The sequence below is a fragment of the Poecilia latipinna genome, unplaced genomic scaffold (assembly GCF_001443285.1).
Source record: "Poecilia latipinna isolate Pla-1442-1.1 unplaced genomic scaffold, P_latipinna-1.0 Scaffold1051, whole genome shotgun sequence".
NCBI lineage: Eukaryota > Metazoa > Chordata > Actinopteri > Cyprinodontiformes > Poeciliidae > Poecilia > Poecilia latipinna.
In genome coordinates, this window is record NW_015113667.1 from 11079 (window position 1) to 29611 (window position 18533).

Consider the following 18533-nt stretch of genomic DNA (forward strand, 5'->3'; position numbering starts at 1 on the left):
TGTATATTTTTTTATATCTCTCTTTCTTATATATATATATATATATATATATATATATATATATATATATATATATATATATATATAATTGCGTCCGTTAATAAATGTATCCACCTGAGTTATGGATGTCTGCCACCACTATAGAGTTACTTTTGTCTTATCTTAAGTTTGGATGTTTTTTTTCTTTATTTTTTGATTGTGGACAAGATTCTCTGACTTTTCAATTAAGCTTTTATTTTTGCATCTTTGCATCCAGTCTGCCTGTAATCAAGTCCTCTGACGTCAACATGGAGACGTTAATTTACATCAAACTATTTTTTTCTAAATTTTTTCCTTGGTGTCTTCTGTCTTCCTTTGTCTTCATGATTCTGCTTGTTCTCAAAATCTGAAGCATTTATTGAACAGATGTCCTTACGCAGATTAAGGTGGACTACATGTAGGACTTGAGTGATTTCTGAAAATGCTGGATTATATTTTTGGCTATACTCATTTTTGAATTAATGTGTGATTTTCATTCTGTTTCATCGCTATTCCTCACTTTGGGCTAGTCTATTGCATAAAATCCCAATAGAATATCATCAAAGTTTGTAATTGGAAGGCAGAGAGGAAAAAAAACAAAAACCTGAAGGTGAATAGTTTGATAAAGGGTGGGTGTCCTGAGATAAACCAGCAGCCAGAAATGGGTTTAACTTTTGCTGCCTTGGGCTCCAAACCTCCAATGAAACAAATGTTGAATATGTTATATAACCCGATTAAAGATGTTCACTTTTTTTTTTCAATGCATGTTTTTGTATCTTCTCCTCTTAAAGACTCATTATTCCATCTGCTAAATTCTATCAAAGGAAAAATAGTTCTGATGAGAAATGCATTTGTGTATCCCTGTGCTTCTGTTGCATGTGCAGAACTCTGATGGAGGATTTGGAAACGCTTGAAACGCTGCTATTAAAAGAACAAAAAGAGCTGGAAGAAAAGATGGAGATCATTGAAATCAAAGAGGTTTGTGTGTGTGTGCATGTGTGTCTGAGCTCAGCTGGTGGCCTTAAAGCCATAAATAAAATGGTTGCATTAATCTACATTGTTGTTTCAAGGCTGAGAAAGCCCAGCTTGCCTGCATACCGAACCGGATAATACAGGAAACCGAAAGAAAGCGCTCGTTATGGGAGTAAGTGAATTTCATTCTTTTGCAATTTTTACATAAGTTACCATCCAGTACTCTAATTTAAATTTTTTGTTCAGTTGACTTGCACACTGTCAAACCTCCTTTAAAGTACACAAGACAAAAAAAAAATCTGATGCTTTTCACAAAGATACAGATTCAACAAGATGTCGCAGTTCCTGCTCCATAGAAGTTGAGTGAAAAAAATAAATGTGAACAGACCGATTTTACATCTGTAGATTCCCATTTGCACCACACCGCCAAACAGAACTACAGAGTAAATACGCGCATGCATGTTTAGTTTGAAACAAGTAATGGACAGCATCCCGTGTCCACAGTTTTATTATGATGGAGGATTTGGAATGCTGCACAAAATCAAGCTCCTGCTATGGTCATCGAAGTCCAAACCTTAAAGTCAGATTTACAAAACCTCAACATGAGAGGGACTTAAATGTGTGACAGCTTACAAAAAGAAAGATGAAAATATTAATAATAAAAGCATTTTTTTTCTTCAGATTTATGTCAAACAAATTCTGCATCTCTCTGGGATTCTTTTGCGTTGCAACGGGTTTGTTGATTCTTTTCCAGTCTATAACTGGATCATTTCCTCTGACTTGGCTTCCAGGGTCTCTGCTTAGTGAGTTTATTGCTTCCAATGTGCCTTATTTTGCTTCCCAGTTTGTTTGTTTTTTTGGAGGTTGCCATAATCTGAAAGCATAACCCGAGTCATGCGAGATGTCACCAGGGCTGAAACTCTATTTCAGCCATGCGTCTCTGGCATTAATTATTTATTTTTCCCCAATTCTAAATTTACATTTGGCTTCCAAGTAAGGCTGGGGACCTGTCTTCGTGAGCATCACAAGCTATGACTTGGAAATTTAAAAAGCTGGAGGATTCCCCGTGGTTGCGTTTGCACGATGACTTGTACAATACACGCTGAAATTTGTTGTATGCGTATTTCCTCAACTCGCTAATTAAAACACCAGAGTGGCAATGAAGGAGATGGAATCGCTGAACACGGCGCTTTCGGAAGCGAAGCATCAGATGAGGAGTGTGAATGAGGATAATCAGTCCCTGGAGGTGAGGAGGGAGGAGGCGATGCTGGAGCTGGAGCGGCTCAGGGCCCGGATGGAGGCGCGTCAGCGGGAGAACAGACAGCTACTGAAGAAGCAGGAGATCAGCAGGGAGGAGTCGTCTGAAATCATGGGCAGCAGGTGGAAACTTTGTTTTCCTTTGAAACTAAAAAGATGAAATATTAACTGTGTTGACCAAAGCGCACTGCTTTATTTTCCATCTTTTTAAATGTTGCAAGATAGTATTGTTCATGTCAATGTGTTGTTTTTTTTGTTGTTTTTCTTTTCCTTTCCAGGGGTATTTTGGAAATGAAGCTGCACAACCTCATGACTGATAGGAAGCAGCTCCACGAGAGCCGATCTTTGCAGCTCCAAAAGAAAAATAAGTAGGTATACCGAATCCATCTCTTTCTTTACGACAAGTAAGGAACTCCTTTTTGTTTCCTTCTGGGTATTTTGCCTTGCAGAGTCGCACAGATCCCACTGAACGTGATATGAAGTCATTGTCTTCCACAGAACACACAGCCTAAAGGTTTTTTTTATTTTTTTATTTTGTATTTCTTAAGTTAACGCCATTATCGTAGAGCAAAACTGAAAAGTCGCCTTCATTAGTTGCTCTCTAATCTGAAATGTAGCTGTTTGTGCCATGGCAGATGGTTCTGGGCCAGACTATCTAAAGCTAAATATGTCTGACACATTTTAAATTTGTATTTACTATAAAAAAAAATTATTTTCCTTCCACTTTGTATTAATAGACTAGCTTGCAGAAGTTTTACATGAAATCCTGAAACAATACAATAAAATATGTGAAAAAGTTATGAACACTTTGGTAAGAAACTGTACTGGCTAGATTATTTTCAACAGGTTGCAGCAAACTAGCTTTAAACAGATGGAGGCAAGAACTGAGTTTCTGTTTTTTTTTTTAACTAAATCTAATCTCTGTTTCCATTTTGCCAGTCTTGTGACGTTTATATCTGGAAGGAATCCATGAACAATATCAACCAGCGATTTTTATCAACTTCGAATTCTTGTGGAAAGATGTAGAAAGTAGAGCCTGGTGATGGATGGAATAAATATTTCAAATGTTGTGGGTTTTTTCCTCAGGCAGGTGGAGGCCCTGAGAAGGATGGAGCATGCCGTATCCATGGCCACTGAGCGGCTAGCGCACACGCAATCCGTCTACAAGAACATACAGTCGCAACTGGTGTGTGAAATATTTTTATGTTTTGCAAAAAAAAAAAAAACAATCTGTGTGTTATTGCTGTGTTTTTTTTTTTGTTTTTTTTGCCCAAATATAGCCTTTATGGAAGACTGGGAAGAAGAAAAGAAGTTCTAATTGTGCATATATATATATATATATATATATATTTTTTTTTTTTTTTCAATAAATAGTTCAGAAAAGATTCCCAGGCTTTGTTACCAAGAAATGCTTACAGTCTTGATTAACTTCGCAGAAAATGCGTATTTTGCCATACGCTGTGAGTATTTCCAGTCTTCCCGTCATTCTACTGCTCAGCAGAGATTTTTAAAGACGAAGCAGGAAGAAAGGATGAGGCTCGGCCTGATTTGGAAATGCATCAGCATATCTCTCGTGCGCAAACTGAATGCAGAGGAAATCGCAGTGACGCAACGGGGAATTCACAGTTCTGCAAAACAGAAAACAAATGTGCTGTACGGAATGATTCAGTCAGTTTTCCCTGTCACTGGCCGTCACTTTCCTGCTAATGTATTAGCGTTATGACCGCTCAGCAGAATCTGTTGGTTTACCACAGGAATGCATCTCATTCTGACCTAACCGGTGACAATTAACGGGCTTAATATTTTCAGCATGCTGCGTTTTTGTTTTAACATTTACGCATCATCTTGATCGGACTCTTCCTGTGGCTGAAACAAAATCATATTGTCGGGAAAGAAAACATGCATGTTGCATTAATATCCCCTTATTTGTGGACTCGCCCGTTTAGGATCAAGGTGACGGTACAAATGAAAACCCTTCTCCAGTAGCTCATCATGCAACCGAATGAAAGCAAAATCCCATCTCCCACTGCTGAGATCCAGGACCAAGTTTAGGCAGATGAAAGATCTCGCATGCAGATGAAATTTTAAACAGGCTCTTGATTTCCACTGTGCTCTGCTCTAAATATTCAGCTGGTTGCCATTCCCGAACGAGAGGCCAGCGCTCGGCAAAGGATGGAGCTGCAGAAGGAGATTGATGCGCTCAAAGCCGGCTTTGAAAAGCAGGTGGGGATGTGTTCCTGTAACGGCAACAGCCTGAAGCGCTCTGAGCTCTGTCCAGGCTTCCCACACGGCTTAGAAGAGTTTGGAATTTCATTTCAGTGTTTTAGTGGATAAGTATAGAAAAAGAAACGAGTGCAGAGAAATATTTGTGTTTCCAGACATCAGTCTCTATCCTACTGCTTAAAAGTTGTTCTTCATTATGTCTGTTCCTTCTTTGTCTCTTACTTTCTTGTAGCAATTCTTAGGGTTCAGTTCTTTCTAGTGTCCCTCTGCCTGTCCTCCTTTGTCCTTTCTTCTTTGTGTTCTGTCTTTTTTTCATTCCTTCAATTTTTTTATACTTTTGTGTCCTTCCTTTCTTTTCACCGTTTTTCTCTCTTCTGTCCTAAAGATGTCATAAAGAAAGACTTTAGCGATTCATTTGTAAAGAAGACATCTTTTCTCCTTCTGTTAATGGGCTTTTCAGACATCTTGCAATTTCACCCAACTGTTCACGAGGCTTTTAACTGGAGAAATGCGTTTCCATCCAGGTTTCTACGGCTGAAGAGGAAAACCAGAAGAAGCATCAGAATGGGGTGATTCAAGAGCTGCTTAGGGAGTCAAATCACCTCAGAGATGAACTCCTTAGCCTCAGATGTCTAACACAGATCAAAGCGGAGGAACGGAGCAAGAAGAACCGGGAACGTCTCAAGGCAGAGGTGCTAACTCACACAGACGAATTAAAATAAATTGGACATCCTTTGCTGTGTTTTTTATATATATTAATCTATTCAAAATGTCAGAAAGGGTACTTTTTTTTATTTATATTGAAGAATGTGCAGCCAGAAGGAGAAGTGGAGTTTCAGAAAACCATAAATAAAACCCACACAGAAGTGATGATGCTGGAGTTTTACCTTCTTAAATCTACCCACAGCAACTGAGCGAGCGCATCCAGCAGGAGCTCAGAGAGAGAGAGCTGATCATCATGAACCACAAGAAGCTCAACGCGGTGCTTCAGCGCAGGTGTTGTTTTCGTTTTATATTCAATATGCGTGTGTGTGTGTGTAAGGATGATGCTTGCTGCAGAGAAAAGCATGTCCTACTAATTGGTCATACTTCGGCGTACCGAACGCCTACAACGCCCCGCAGCGCAACAACAGGCTTCTCCAGTGCATTCATTAAGGTCACGGCACGCAGACTACATACTGATGCCGTTTCGCCCGACGTGGAATAAATCCGTCCCAAAAGCAAAAATGCAGCAGGACAATTAAAATTTTTTTTGTTTATCCTCTCGTGGTTCTCTCATTTAGCGATCGCACGTTCACACGCCGCCGCGTCATACATGAGTTTTAAATTGTAACTGAGTAAGGTGTCATCCTGCGTTAAGATTCTCTTTTTTTGTATAAACAATTTCATGATCCACTGATCATTTGTAATGAATTTGAAATCAAGATTACCTCAATGGTACATTGCCTTATTGGAAAACATTGAGTCCTCAAAAGCAGGGTCTTTTTTTTTCTTAATTCAGTAGTTTTGGCCCACTTTTTTTTTAATGCAAGATGCTATAAAAAAACTTGAACGGGTAAATATAATCATATTTTAGAGCTGAATGATGTGAAAATCTTAAATGTGAAATCTTAAGTAATTTAATTCAAAAAGAAACTTTTCTGACAAAAAACACAAATGTTTAAATAAGAAGCTCACTGAAGCTCAAGAAAAAAAAGAAGTTTGTTAGGAATATGCTTGATGGACGGATGTTTGCTTGTTGGTTACGCTGAAAATTCGGGACAGGAAGTGAGCACTCGTATTTTGTAATCGTCCTCCATCTATGAAAAGTAGGTGGGATTTGTGTTGCTACAGCAACTGTATTGTTTTTGGTTTTGACTTTTTCTCTGTCTGGGCTAAATTGTAAAACTTTATCCTAATTTTAATTTCCCTTCCCTCCACCAAACGTGTAGCATTAGCTTCGGAAAACTTTGAGTCAAACCTCCGCCCCCCTCCCCAAAAGAAAAAACATACAATTCTTGAGACTTTCAGCTGCTTCCATTCACTGTTCCATTGTTGTTTTAAAATAAAACCAGTGGTTTGCTATTGCAGATGCCTTGTAGCTGAATGTAAGCAGACTTGTTGTATTTTTTATTACAATTTTCTCTATAATTTGTCAATCCCCACTGTGGTGGTTTACACACCGAGCTTACAGATGCTTTTCATGTCCTCTGATGGAGTGCTGTTTGAGTCTTTTGAGCTGCTGCTCTCAGCCGGCTCTTTCCCTGAATTATTCTTGCTCACTGCACAAATCACCATACAAGTCTCGGCCTTATGGACTTATGGACCACTCTATAATTCTCTGATGTCTGACTTTTCATGTTCTGTGTGCAACAACAAAGATTTTGCCCATTTTCAGACACATTCATGGACATCCTTTTTTTTTTTTTTTTTTTTTCTTTTTAAATATTTTAAAAAATGGAACGAAGAGAGCCACAGTTCTAAACTCGGCTATAAAAGTAATAAAAATGATATACGAATGGTTTTTAGAACCGTTTTTAATAACCATCACTGGCTAAATATTGCAAACGACTTTGCAGAACAGACAAAATGATATACATCTATATACATATATATTTATATAAAACGCACCCTTGAAGTTGTTTTTGATGGGAACAGAAGCAATGTGCTAAACCTTGTTTTATTTCTTCTTTGTGTGTGTGCGTGTGTGTGTTTTCTTCTTAATTGCTTCTCAGAATATCACAGTATTCAAAACTGTGTGACACGTTCCTGGAAGAGAAGAATAAGTATGCGCGGCTGAAGCAGATTGCCTCACAGACAATCTCCGAATTGACGGAGCAACTTAACATCCTTGCAAACGAGATGGAAATCCAGCGCTCTATTGCTGACAGCAAGGACAGGTGTGTTGATGCGTTTGAGCTGGTGGCCTGCATTTACATCGCTACAGCACAAACCAACAGAGTCATTTTCATCCAGAAAAATTGGCTCTACATATTCAACTTTTGACTAAATTTGTATGGGTTGTTAGAGTTCCAGAAGCCTAATGAAGACCACACCTTCAGGATATTAAATCACAAATAAGTTTATTGGTTTTACTTTGTCGATCAGTCTTAATAAAATGTATCAAAGGTTTAGTTGTGACCTGACAAAATAAATTACACAGATCGTACCTGCTGAACTTTTCCATATCCGTCTGTTTCAGATTGCTGACAAAGGCTCGCATGAAGGTCTCCAGCAGCTCCAAAACGAGGGAGAAACTGCGTAATGAGATCTCTAAGGTCTGCACTCGAACATGAGGGAGAAAAAACAAAAACATCAGGACATCACCTGTCTAAAACTGAAACAGTCAATACCCAACAACGAATATTGAGATTCACAGGAATGAGAGCAGTACAAAACCTCTGGGAGTTTTCTGGGGATGTATCAAAGCCTTTTTTTTTTGTTACTTTCTAAAACTTTTTTTTTTTTTAATTTTCATTTTGAACAGCTTTATAGAAATCAGTAAGCAACTGCAAATCCAGTATTTATTTGTGCCTTTTTACAAGGCTTCCGAACGTTTATCACACACAGGGCAGTTTATAAAAGTTTACCGACTTCTCTGCAGTCTGCTTAACAATCCCAACCCCTCTGGTCTTAAAGCACATTCCTACATCAAGCTGAAGCTGCTTTAACAATTTGTCGTCCAATGCCTATGAAATATATAGTATGGACAAAATCATTCCAGTATATGGCTGCTTTCTAACCAGACTGGAACCTTTTTTTGGCTTTTTGCCTCATAAATGTATACTTAATAAGGGTGAAAAACATAATTCTGTTCCAGTTCACATGGAAACGACACCAAATCCGTCAACGGCATGAGGACAACAAACTGGAGTTAATGAATCTCACCCAAATGATCAAGTTCCACGAGGGGATTCTTCTGGACGTAAAGAGAAGTCATGAGAACGCCATCCAAAGACGCAATTTTCTGTAAGTTTCTAACTCGCACGTGCAGGTAGAAGCAGACTGTCATACTGCACGATCTTATTTCTTTTGCACGCAGGGGGTTACGGCTCTTGGAGCAGGACGGAGTTTTGTCAAACTTTTACGACCAGGCGAAGAACCTGGAGGCGGCCGTCGCCAAAAACTACAACGCAACCGAGACGGCGGAGAAGGACGCAAGAGAACTGCAGATTGAGATTAACGACGAGAAGAGGCAAACAGACCTGAAGAGGAGGAAGGTGCTACTCAAGAGGAAACAGGAGGAGGAGATCATCACGCTGCAAATCAAGGTAGAAAAACTGCAGTGTATAAAACTATCGTGTCTTCTGATCCAGTCGAATCAACAAAAACACTTTCAGGATAAGAAACCGTCACAGGACAGCAAAGGGGAACTGTCTCTTTTTTTTTTGTTTTTTTTTTTTTGCTCATGTCTGGTTGTCTGGGCCTCCATCTGGTATTTTATTATAATAAATGAGCATTTTCAACGGGTTGGTACTATTGAGCCTGTCTGTGCATATAAAGCCTCTAATCAGGGAGGAGTGTGCCAGCAGGATACTGGCATGAGGATGACCATCAGCGTTTCTGGACGCCGTTCAGCTTCATATTTTAGGAACCCTATCAGGGTGCAGTCAGACCTGTCCATTAGCGCTTCCCGTGGTTGGTTCAAACGATGAAGGTTGTTACCGAACCGGATGATTATATACGCAGCGTTTTTCCACCGGAGCTTCTGGTGATTGACGTCTCTGCAAATGTGTTTTAAGCTCTTTTTTTTGTTGTTGAACCTTTTCCTGAATAGTTTTTAGAGGTGAGGGAGGAAAATGAAAGATAAGACCTCCTGCAACTGAAAAAAGTGTAGAGGAAGAGAGTAAGGGGTGTCTCACAGGAGAGCATCAGGTCCTTCAACTGTAACTCCTGCAGGGAGGAATTCCTTTTGGGGCGCCGTCTCTAAATCAGTAAGGTTTGTATCTTTTTTGTCAATCGGACACAAATTGCGAAGTGGAGGGAAATGATTCATCCCACTGCATGACTCATTCAAAAATGTTGCTGCCCTGATTTGAGATTTATTATCTGAGGGGGAAGGAGTGTGTGTCCTGTGTTCAGTTAAAATCCTATTATTTTCACCATGTGACATAAAGAAGCATCACTCTGCTGGTCCCAGACAGACTGGTGCTTGCAGGCCTCCTCCTTTCCCTTAATAAGACCTGACCTTATGTCAAAGACACTGAGCCAAGTTGGCCTGAGCCAGCTGTTGCTCTACTTTAACTGTATTCATTAATCCTTGCAGGTATTTGCTAGTATGTTTAATAGTTGTAAGGTTCTTCAGTATGAAATGGCAGAGAACGAGACTTTCTACGATGTTTCAACTCTTTATTACCTCAGATTTTAACTGCGCCTGGCAGCGACTGCTGTAAAACGAGACGAGTCCTGCATCTTTATGACAATCCTGTCAGTTTTTGTAAAGCCAGAAAATAGTTTTCAACTTTCTCCTCCTGCAATACAATAGGAAAGGTGGTAAACATTTAATGCCAACAGTCATTGCTTATCTTGTAGAATTGACATTTATCACCTTGGTGTAATTCACATAAATATATTATAATATGTTTATAATTCATGTCTTTAAATGCAGGCAAACGGTGCAAGAGCAGAAAAACACGATTTATTTACAAATCTGTCCATCTGAGCGGTTTATGAGTAAAAATACAGGATGAATTGTTTTGCAACTTTACTTTTAGGTTTAAGAATACGTGCAAATATATTCCAATCAACATTAACTGCTCTTTTGAATAACTTTAGCGTTCAGTCCTCTGCTGCCGATGTTTTAGCCTTTTACTCCTGTAGCTTCGAAAAGGAGCGGAAACTTGCTAGCAAAGCTCAGAACGGAGGTGGATGTAAAGCACAAGATTAGAATCTAAGCCAGGAGGGATAAACCCAAACAATCACAGACTAGGCCACAAGATTCCCACGGGCGAGGCCGAGACACACACGTGAATAAATCCCAACATAGAGAGATGAGACGGATACACACGTCCTGATACATAACTGATGTTTCCATCGAGGGTTTGCTTCAGATCAGAGTTTCAAATTTCTCAAATGCAGGTGTTTTTGCTCTTTGGATGAATTCAGATTTCAGCGTCTGCTTCTTTTCTCCATCAGTTTTTGGCTTTTGCTGTTGGTTCCACCTATTTTTGTTGCTGAAATATATATCTACTTTCTTCTACGTAGCAATTTTATTGCTTTTATTCTCGCTTTGTACAATGCTCCTTTCCTCTCTTTGAGGCGTTTGTTCAAGTGGAAGTAGCTTCATCTTCGCAAACCTATTTCACTTTTCATGGCCTGACCTTGCTCATATAACAGTCCTCAGTTTTTTTTTTTTTGTTTTTTCTTTTTCCCTCTCTCCCTGTTTTTTTGTTTGGTTGTTTTTTTGTTTTTTTTCAGATAAACTGTCCTTCAGGTTTTTAATGCCATTTTGTTAATTAATCCACTTCTATGACTCCACCTTAAAACAAATCTCTGCTCAGTTTTGACTTTGCTGTCTCAGAAAGAGGAACACCCTAACTTAATCTTAATACGACAAACTTAAATGTATTTCACTGGGATGTATGGAAGTAATCAAATTAAAAGTAGCATGCATTTACATTCTGCTCCTTTTCCGTCAATTCATCTACATATTTTAATCCAGTCAGTTGCCTTCGGTCAAACTGTTGAATGAATTCAATTATACTCCACTTTTTGTTCGTCTAACAAACGACGTCTGTGGCATAACCTCGCAGTTCAACAGGGTGTGAATACTTTTTCCAGGACTGTGATTCACGCACCAGTTGTTTATCCCTCATCCATTTCGTCCGCCCATTCATCAGCTGTTGGCTCCATCCATCAAGCCATCCAGTCATTTATTTTTCTCCTTCTCTTCTGTGTGTAAACAGCAAATCATTTTCTCAATCACATCCCTTCCCTTGTACAGCCTCCCCTGGGTACAAAAAGTGAATCATGGATTTCTCTTTTTTTTTTTTTTTTGCAGGAGGCTTGCCAACCCCATTCAGTCACCATGTGAATTCAATCTCCATGCGACTGCATTGCCGTCGATTTATCATATATATTGTCTATTTGTATTCATCTGTGACCAGTTTATCTGTTCATTGCAGATGGACCCCCCCCTCTCTTTGATGGAGAATTTTGACAAAGATAAATTGGGCCATCTGTTATACTATTGAAGTTCAATACACTCTGAGGCTTTCATCACTCCGAGGAATTTTAATTGCTGCAAAAATAAACAGAGGTTGTTGTCTGCCTCTGAATTTACTGCCCCGTTTACGAGACGCTGGCAGGTTGACATCCCGTACAGGTGCGCGCTCGCAGAGCTTCGCATGCGGCTAAATTTTGCTAAAACTGTTGCCTAATGACTAGTTACACTCCGCTTCTGCTTCGTGGTGCTGCGAGAGTATCAGACGTACGCGCACACACACACAGTCATTAATGGAGTGAGATTTATTTGAAGGTGGGGCTACTGACAGACTGCAGCGTCCCCGTGGTGGTGAGTCATATTGTTTGTTTGTTCCTCTCTTAAATCTTTTTTTTTTTTTTTTTTTCCCCAACATTTTTGGAAGTTATCGCCATGGGGAATCCCTGTGTGAATTGTGGCTCTGCTGGATGTGAGGGGACTTTTATGTGACAGGTTAAGGGAAGCTAGCAAAACCGAATGCACAGAAACCGAAGGCCCAAGAAAAACATGTTGTGTAGAACCTCCTCTCTCCACCCAAGAGCTCACCTCTTTATCTCTGAAGTCTTTTCTGTCTAACTAGTTTTGAGATGTAGGACAAAAGGAGTAGATTGATTTTTCACAAATTAAACCTTTAGATTCCAAGTCGGATTTAAGATACAGTGTCTTGCAAAATATTCCTACCACTTTTCATGTATTTCTTTTAAACCTCCGCAAGAGCAAATTGCAGCTTATCCCGTCTGGGTTTTGCATTGTTACACCAGCAAAAGGAAGTGTATAATTAAAAAATGAAAATGATTTGTTTTCATTTCTACAAAAAAATTCTGACAACTGTGCCATTCATTTAATATCCATTCCCTCCTGAATCAATACTTTGTGGAACAATCTTTTGCTGCAATTTCAGCTGCAAGCCTTTTGGGATATGCGCATAACCGGCTTTTGTGCGCAAACCTACAGAACACTTTACCTTTTCTTCTTTGCAAAAACACACAATCAGATTGAATGTGTGTGTGTATTCCCAAAGATGCTCAAACAGATGAAGGTCTAAACCATTTGAACATATAAATATGCTTGAATGTAACTTTACCATTTTAACTCTGGCTATATGTTTAGGGTAAAGGTTGGTGTTTTCCTTTGAGAATTTCTTTATTATGCTTTATATCGCTTTGGTCTGTCACACAAAATCCCAATAAAACTCATGCAAGTTTGGAGTTTTAACGTGATAAAATGAGGAAAAAGCTCGAGGCATGTGAAAATCACACTTTAATTTCCCACTAGTAGCTGAGCAATATAGCAATTTAGACCCAGCTTAGTGTCTCTGTTACTCAAAATCCAGACTGATCAAGGAATTCAATGAAAAACACAACCTGTGATGTAGAAAATAAATCAAAGCTGAAAGACTCCATCTGTTTATTTTTCCTTTGTTTTAACAATTGAATAAGAAAAATAAATGATTAAACCAAATGCATTTTTCTAGACTGAATAGCCTTGATTTGATTTGAATGAACTCGTAGACAAAAAGGAGAGACTAATTGAAAGTGCATGATGCTGCTCATGGTTGTGTGCCATCGGAGCGCTCCGTCATGAGTCTAACTCAAACCGCTCTCCCTCACACCCACTCACTCTGACACCTCAGCAGGGATTGCCAGATTAATTAAATATGCGAGCCTGTGGACTGTGGGAGGGAAGAAGTAGCCCCCGCAGAAAACTAATGGAAGTATAAGAAGAACATGCAAACTTTCCACAGAGACGCCCCATCTGACCAGGAGCTAGAAAAGCTTAGAAAGTGATACTAGGTTGGCTGGCACTGCAGTGCTGTTCAGATCAGATAAGAGAATCAACACAAATACTATGCAACATTTATGGGTTAGTTGACTCTTTTAGTTTTATCTTTTCTTAGTCTCCTTTTCCCAAGATCCTCAGCTACTTGCGTTGATTTCTATTTAAACATTGTCACACGTTTTTTTCCTATATAGCCCATTTCATGTTCAGAAAGTCAAATATTCTGTGAAAAACCTTCCTGATGCTGCACATTCATGAATATTGCAGCAACAGTTAAAATGAGATCATACTTTCAATTTTTTTTTTTTTTTCTTTCTTTCCCATATGTTCCCAACAGACATTGTGCGCCTACTGCAGGTTTACTGCACCGGATTGTCTAAAAGTAGAACAGGAGGCAAAACTTTTAGCCATCAGGTTGTGGAAGTAGCTCCTAGTTTTAGTTTGTCATTCAGATTTCCTGTCAACTTAAGACCAAGCTTAAAACTTTCCTATTTGATTGAGCTTTTTGTTGGGGGGGCCCCCCCCCCCCCTCTACTCTCCAGTTATTCAATATCTGCAATAATTTCTGCCATTATAGTAGCTACTAGCAGCAAAATGGCCGCCATCACACTTATGTTTAAAAATGTCAACTAAATTTGTCCAGACATTGTAACTTGACTTTCACATTGTGTTTACCCTTATGAGGTAAGTTATCCTTTTATCAAACGTGTTGCTGGTGTGACCCTTTCTTCTGTGCTGCCCTGGGCAAGTGCCCATAAGGCTCACATTAAATGGGAAATGCTTCCTAACGTTTAACTTTGTCTTGTCAGCACTTTGGACAAATCAAATGGAGTTTGTTTTTGAGCATATCCACATTGTAGTGAGGACTCTTTCAGTCGGTGATAGGTTGTTCTTGAACAGCCTCTCCAGCTTCCTTTCGTATTTAGGTGACTGCATTGGGTCGAATGGCTGAGACTCGGGCACAATATGGTGCTGCAGAAGGATAATGATCCGAAACACTTCTGAAAAGCATAAACTAGGGTACATTAAACTTCTGGACTGACTTTTACATCCTTAAACCGAGTGAACATTTGATGAATAACATTAAAAGTCAGTTTTAAAGCAGGAAACCCATCTGTCCATCCATTATCTTCCACTTATTCCAGGGTCGGGTTGCTGCAGCTTGGGCCAGCTCCTCCGGGGGGAAACTAGTTTTATTAATCGTATCAACTCTGCAAAGAATTTCTCGACAGAACAACTGCCTCTTTGTTGGGGATTAGAAAGTGAGAGTTTTGATTTATTTCATCTTCTAACTGCATTATCTGGCACATCCATAGCGCTGAAATTGTACCATTAAAGCGGAGTTATTATGATAATAACTTTGCTCTAAGATTCAGTGATTGCAAACACAGAGCTTGGGAAGCTGTGAATTGTCTGACCACAAAATTTAATTCCTCTGCGGTTCGAGTGCTGACCAAGCTAACTATTGACAATACTTCCTCCATAGAGACTTTGCATCTATTTATTGTTGGCGGTCTCACTGTATATGACCATATTTATTATAATTTATACCGTATTCTGTACATATGTGACCTTTCTGCTTTATTAATCTGTCCCTTTGTCTTTTACTTATATTTATTATGAGGCTCTTAATTGCTCAATCTTGGGACGTGGTTAATAAACAAGGTAATTATTCATGTTTTTGATAACACGTGCAGTGTACCGTCCCATTGTGTGGCTCTTTAAGCCGTTGTGTTAACTACTCGCTGAGCTGAAATTATGCAGACAAAATGCAAATTGGAAAGCGGCGCGGAGGCTGTCATCTCCACGATGTTTTACAGCACACACAGGCCAAAAGCCCAGCAATGATTTGTAACTGTCGGATGAAGAAAACAAGGAGGCAGGCAACAGACACTGACACGGAGACGGATGGATGGATACAAGGAGACAGACATCAAAGGGACGGATGTATATATATAAAAAAAGGGGCTACAAGTGATGGAACTGCGGAGAAAAGAAGATTGATGCGTGAGCAAAGAAAAGAGAATGAGGTTGATGGAGACGCTCTGTATTCCATCCATCATGACGCGTTTAAGTGACTGCGGGTGGATTTGGGTGAGGATGGGACACGCATCAATCAGATCTAACCACACGCTCGTCTTATCCTGGCTGCTGATGAACTGAAGAAGTTGAGCAGCATTAAAAGCATCAGAGCAGAGTTTAAAATGGTTGATTAATGTGTCCCGCGGTTGTCGCAAGCAGTTGAGTAAAAAAAACACAAAAAAAACAGCGGTTTTGAAAAGTTGAAAATCCTTATTAGCAACTTTTATTTCCTGTCATGCAGGCGCGCTGGGAACACAACACATTAGACGAGATAAAAGTCGAATTTCTTAATCTATAGAGAGTGACGTAAAATAAATATTAGCCTCTTGAATAAACTGTTGACATGCTTGATGACCTTTTCTCAGGTAGCCAGTCCAGGATTTTTTTCAGTGTTATAAATGAGAAAACTACGACATAGTCAAACCTCGACAAGCTCAGTATCACAAAGTATTTTGTCAGAAATTTTCACTACACTTCACACTCTTGATAACTTTTTTTTTTTTTCTTGGTTTTGAGAAGGGCCTCTTCTTCTGCAAACACACAATCCCGCAGCAATTTCTGCTGACACTTCCCCGTGCGTTGTTTATTTGAGGCGAAGCCGCTGCCTCGGTGTGTGCTCGGTGGTTCTGGGAGGTGACGGTGATGCTGAACTGAAAGGTTGGGCACAGAGGAGAGAAAATGCAGAAGAGTCATTATTAATTTACGTTGCGGCTCGGAACAAATCCCCACAGGCTTGTCTCCATCTATTTATGGTCAAACAGCAAAAGTTAGGGAACAGTGTAAACTAGTAGCTGGAGTTATGTTTTAAAAGAGCCATTGTCTTCCTACTTACTGCCCACCCTTATGTATAGGAATGCATTGATTGGTTAAAGTGCTTCTGATAATGAAAAGTTAGGATTTTTTTTAAGGTTTCCACATTTGAACACGTCTTATATTGTAGAACTTTAAGCTTAGCTAGTGAGCTATCAACTCCAACTAAAATATGTGAGCAAGGCAGACGCTGTAATACAAACAAATGCCTTTTGCTCCTGTGATGCCTGGCTGAGCCCTGTGCAACGACTCTGCAGGGAAGTCCCCTAAAGGGTTTTTTATCTCCCTCGGAAATGGGAAAAATATGCAAAATATTCAGTTATTTGAATAATAACTATGCATTTCTACAACCTGCATTTGCATGTTCATTGGAAATGTTTTTTTTTTTTTTTTTTGCCTTATTTGTTGCAGAATTTGGACTTCACAATGATGAATGCCAAACATACTCGGTCCCACTAACAAGCTTTAGTTGTCCCAAACTGCAGACATGGCCCTGTTCACTTGCATCAGTTTTTCTTCATTTTCTCTCCCTCTCTCTCTTTTTTTAATAAATGGTTCTTCATACCATCCAATCCATTTCTTTTTTTTAAGTCCATCTGCCTCTGTCTTCCTATTCTTTGAGCATATTTTGCTTTTCGGCCTCTCCGCTGTCGACCTCCTCTGTTCCACAACTAACGGGAAACATAATATTGTGTACAATATTTTCTCTCTGATCGTTTTTTTTTTTTTTTTTGGTTTTGTTTCCAACCGGTGTCCTCTTTATTGTGACCGTCATGGCTCCTTGATCGTCTCAAGGTTCATATTCTTTTATTTTGATTGAATGAAGCCTTGTGAATCTGAAATAACAGTTTGGATGAGATATAAAGCTGCAGGTTAAATTATTCCCTTCTTGCACTTAGGTTACAGGTGGAAACTGAATCGTTTTCCTACTTGTTCTGCAAGAAAATGGACTCATTAGTTGATTCTTTTTGCTGGTATGAGGCAACATAGATTTAAGGGTCGGGAGAATGATATTTCAGACTAACACAGATGCAGTATTCTGCAAAATCTATACTTTTTCCAAGTGGTGCATGCATTCCTACTGAATTGCTAGTCTTGTTGACGTATTCAAAAACTCTGGGATTGCCTTTAGTTATTCTTCTTTAAACAAAACCAGGGAGGGAAAAAAAAACAAGCTTGTACCAATTTTTATCTTAGTCGTTTTCCTTTTTGCACATTTTCTTTGTCTGTTTTTTCCTGTGAGTGGGTGCAACTCTGTAAAATCTATAAATCCTCTAAAACCGGAGTAAAATGCACCTTGACAAACTTCCTTTGAATGTTAATGCTGTTCAAGATTTCCCTTCCATCAGTGCAGAAAGGCTGCAGGCTGTTTGGTATAATTAATCTGGTGCAGATAATATAGCAATGTAAACACTTCATTGTGATGTCCTGGCGTCTATTACAGATTTTTTTTTTCCCCCTTCTACTTTTACACCTCAATTTCCTTCCATTGATGTGAACAGTTAACCTTTCAGTCATGTCAGCACTTTTCACCTCCTCCAACTCCGTTTCTCACTCTCTGACTGACTGCAGCACTTTTGGGATGAGAGTGTCAGCTGAGGGCCTGAATCTAAAACATTAACCCGGCCCCACTCACGTCTCTCTCTCTATCTAGCTCCTTTGACTCATCTCACTTCTGCTTGCCTCCCTCTTTCATTTCTGCTGTCTTAAGGAATGGCACGAAACAAAAAAAAAAAAAAGCTTAATCCCTTTCAGGGATCTCGAGGCGCTTTTTAAACTTTATTTTCTCTTATCACTCGTTCCCAGAGACTTGTCACCTTGTGGGGAGAAGCTCCCATCCACGCACTACATTTAGCAAAGAAAGGTGTTGAGTTTAGTTTTTTTTTTTTAATCCCAGGGTAGTATATCTTCAGTTTCTGCGAGGGGAAAGAGCTCGACAAAGGGGAGTAGCTAGAACTTTGCTTGCTATTCACTTTGCTATCTTGCTCGCTTTGAGAAAGATACAAAAATAAACGTATCAACACCTTGTGTCTTTTTTTGCCAATTTCCTGCATCCCTCAGCTGTCGGAAGCAAGAGACGCGACCCTGAAAAGCGTGACTCGTACCCTTCAGTGCCGGGAGTTAAAGGGCGACGACCCACCGTCTCCAGAACTCGTCAAGAAAATGGAGCAGGTAGCTAGCTATGCGCTAACGTTTCCACCCACAACTCACC

The 18533-nt window shown here is 39.5% G+C and overlaps 1 protein-coding gene across 1 annotated transcript in view; it reads left to right on the forward strand.

Annotated features, from left to right (window-relative positions):
- The window catches only part of ccdc146 (coiled-coil domain containing 146), a 36636-nt gene that overhangs the window by 9082 nt on the left and 9021 nt on the right, over positions 1-18533 (forward strand). The window contains exons 5-17 of the mRNA XM_015051550.1: positions 903-996; positions 1089-1162; positions 2143-2370; positions 2526-2615; positions 3334-3433; positions 4378-4470; positions 4995-5162; positions 5378-5466; positions 7185-7349; positions 7652-7727; positions 8270-8418; positions 8492-8720; positions 18383-18493. Coding sequence (XP_014907036.1) covers positions 903-996; positions 1089-1162; positions 2143-2370; positions 2526-2615; positions 3334-3433; positions 4378-4470; positions 4995-5162; positions 5378-5466; positions 7185-7349; positions 7652-7727; positions 8270-8418; positions 8492-8720; positions 18383-18493 — 1666 coding nt within the window. The remainder of the gene's footprint in view (positions 1-902; positions 997-1088; positions 1163-2142; positions 2371-2525; positions 2616-3333; positions 3434-4377; positions 4471-4994; positions 5163-5377; positions 5467-7184; positions 7350-7651; positions 7728-8269; positions 8419-8491; positions 8721-18382; positions 18494-18533) is intronic.